The 2,582-nt window shown below is 49.9% G+C and overlaps 2 protein-coding genes across 5 annotated transcripts in view; both read left to right on the top strand.

The window, feature by feature from the left end:
* The window catches only part of atg16l1 (ATG16 autophagy related 16-like 1 (S. cerevisiae)), a 48,914-nt gene that overhangs the window by 27,063 nt on the left and 19,269 nt on the right, over positions 1-2,582 (top strand). The gene's annotated exons all lie outside the window — the stretch shown is intronic.
* Positions 364-2,582, top strand: part of LOC108250972 (BPTI/Kunitz domain-containing protein 4-like) — a 6,361-nt gene continuing 4,142 nt past the window's right edge. The window contains exon 1 of the mRNA XM_017441095.3: positions 364-903. Coding sequence (XP_017296584.1) covers positions 486-903 — 418 coding nt within the window. The 5' untranslated portion in view covers positions 364-485. The remainder of the gene's footprint in view (positions 904-2,582) is intronic.

Genomic DNA, 2,582 nt, shown 5'->3' with positions numbered 1-2,582 from the left:
GTTCTGGTTCTGGTTCTGGTTCTGTGCTCTGTTATCAAGGTTCTGGTCCAGGTTCTGGTTCTGGTTCTGGTTCTGTGCTCTGTTATCAAGGTTCTGGTCCAGGTTCTGGTTCTGGTTCTGGTTCTGTGCTCTGTTATCAAGGTTCTGGTCCAGGTTCTGGTTCTGGTTCTGGTTCTGGAACTTGTGTTAGAACAGCTGTCTTCATTTTGTTGGTGTTTGTAAACGAATGTTTGTTTATTTGTTGTTCATGAAGTTAATTAAAGAAACAGCAGATTGTTCTGATTGGCTGATTATTGAACAACTTCACTTCCTGTATCAGTCCCAGGGGGCGGGGCCTGAGTGACCTCACCTGCTGCTCAGGTAAGTGCGACACAAACGCCCTGAGAAGCGGAAGTGAGTGTTTTATCGGAAGTAAGCTCGCGCTCAGTTACTTGTTTTTCTGGGTTTCTCTTCGGTTCGGTTCGGTTCGGTTTCAGCTCCACGTCATGATCCAGCTGAAGCTTCTCGCGCTCTGTCTTCTGTTCTGGTCCGGCCCGGTTCTGGGCTGTGACTGGGATCAGACCACGGACCCGAATCAGGGCCTGGACCCGAACTCTCTGAACAACGGCGCGCGCTACCTGGACCAGATGAGGGAGGTGTCGGACCCGGAGAGCTGCCGGACCGCCTGCTGCGAGCACCCGGACTGCGACCTGGTTCTGGTCGGGTTCCCGATGGACGGGGGCCAGCAGTGCATGTTGGTGAGCTGCGGGGCGCGCGGGCACGACGCGTGCACGCTGCAGCGGAGCTCCCAGTTCCAGGTGTTCCGGAGGAAGGCGCAGCAGGAGGCCGAGGAGGAGGCGCCTGAAGCCGGGGAGAAACTGAGGGTGGTCCCGCTGGAGGATTCCGGAGAGCCCCGGAGCAACGGTGAGCTGGTGACTGGGTACTGGTTACTGGTTAATGATGACTGGTTACTGGTTAACGATGGCTGGTTAGTGGTTCTCGAAGGGGAGGGGTTAAACTGTGATGAGTTTGGGGTCTGACTTCAGTCAGGACCTTGAACGCACCACCAGCCTCAGTAATTATCTGATGAACATTAGTTTCCATGGAGACTGGACCAGAAGTGATGAGGAGGAGGATGAAGGTTTTTCAGAACCAGAAACCCAAAGTTCTTCCAGCTGGGAGCTGATTGATGAGTGAAGCCGCCTCTGATTGGCTGCAGCCCAACTTCCTGTTTACTAAGAAGAAGAAGAAGAATGCAGTCTGAGCTGTTCTTAGAAACACCTGAGCAGGTGTTTCTTCCTGTCTTCTTCTTCAGTGGTGTAATACAGATCATGTAACTGCCTGTGTCTGTCTGTTAGCAAAATATCTCATGAGCCATTGTGTTGGTTTTAATGAAGCTCTGAGTAATCATTGGCTGAACATCTGTTCACACCTGTTGTTCGTGGCTGATTGGACTCTGTTCACACCTGGCCGTTTCATTTGTCCTCTTTGTTTGCAGGTACGCCCGAGCACGTCACACAAAGGCTTGTCTCACTGTGAGACATTTGAGTCGTCTCAATAATTATCAGCAATTATCTCAGCAAAGATGGCCGGTTTTAACCAGGTGCTGACGGTCAGCTGGGAACGTGTCACACTCCGCCTCTCAGACTGTTGCTCTGATTGAGTCAGCTTTTAAAGTGGCCAGTATCAGCTGATAAACAAAATGGCCGTTTAATCTGTGGTAGTACCTGAGTCAGATTAGTTTTAGGGTTTTAATTATTTATTTGAACAGTTTTTCTGTTTGTTTTGTCTTTTTTCCTTGGGTTGAATCATTACAGCAACATATTCCATCCACATTGTACCACAGCATGATGCTCCCACCACCATGCTTGACAGTTGGTACAGTGTTCTCAGGTCTGAAACTCCAAACGTCCTCCATCAGTCTTTGTCTCGTCTGACCATGCTTGTCCATGTGGACAGCTGCAGTTTTCAGTCCAGCTTGAAGGCATGGCGTATGGGGGCGGAGCTTCTTTCTTGGTCTTCTCAGCTAATGGGTCACAGATTTCAGGGAACAGATGGATTTGACCCTGTGTGGTTTGAACCACCTGATGGTTCAGCTGAAAGACACTGATCTTAACTGCTTTCCCCTTCTGTGACATCACTTCCTTCCTGTAACTCACCTGTTCAGGTAGCCGCTCAGTCACTGCAGCGCTCAGATGTGAGGAGGTTTCAGGTCCAACCGGTTCCTCTGGTTCTTCCAAGTTTAACTTTCTGTGTAAACACCTGATGGGAGGGCTCACAGAACCTCACCTGTGGGCTTTGTTTTATTCACATCAGATTGTTCTCAGGTGGGGGAGGGGTTTCTGGGTAGCTTCAGGTGAAACAGGAACATGACATCACTTACTGGCTGCTCTTTACTTTGTTCTCTGACGTGACTCACCAGGTGAGGTTTTACCTGAGGCAAACACTTCCTCATCCAAACAGGTTCATCAGACTGATTCTAGAGATACACACAGGTGCCAACACACACACACAGATACACACAGGTGCCAACACACACACACAGATACACACAGGTGCCAACACACACACACAGATACACACAGGTGCCAACACACACACAC

This window comes from Kryptolebias marmoratus, linkage group LG2 (assembly GCF_001649575.2).
Source record: "Kryptolebias marmoratus isolate JLee-2015 linkage group LG2, ASM164957v2, whole genome shotgun sequence".
Lineage (NCBI taxonomy): Eukaryota > Metazoa > Chordata > Actinopteri > Cyprinodontiformes > Rivulidae > Kryptolebias > Kryptolebias marmoratus.
Note: the sequence above shows the minus strand (reverse complement) of the source record. Positions and strands in the feature narration are given on the sequence as shown.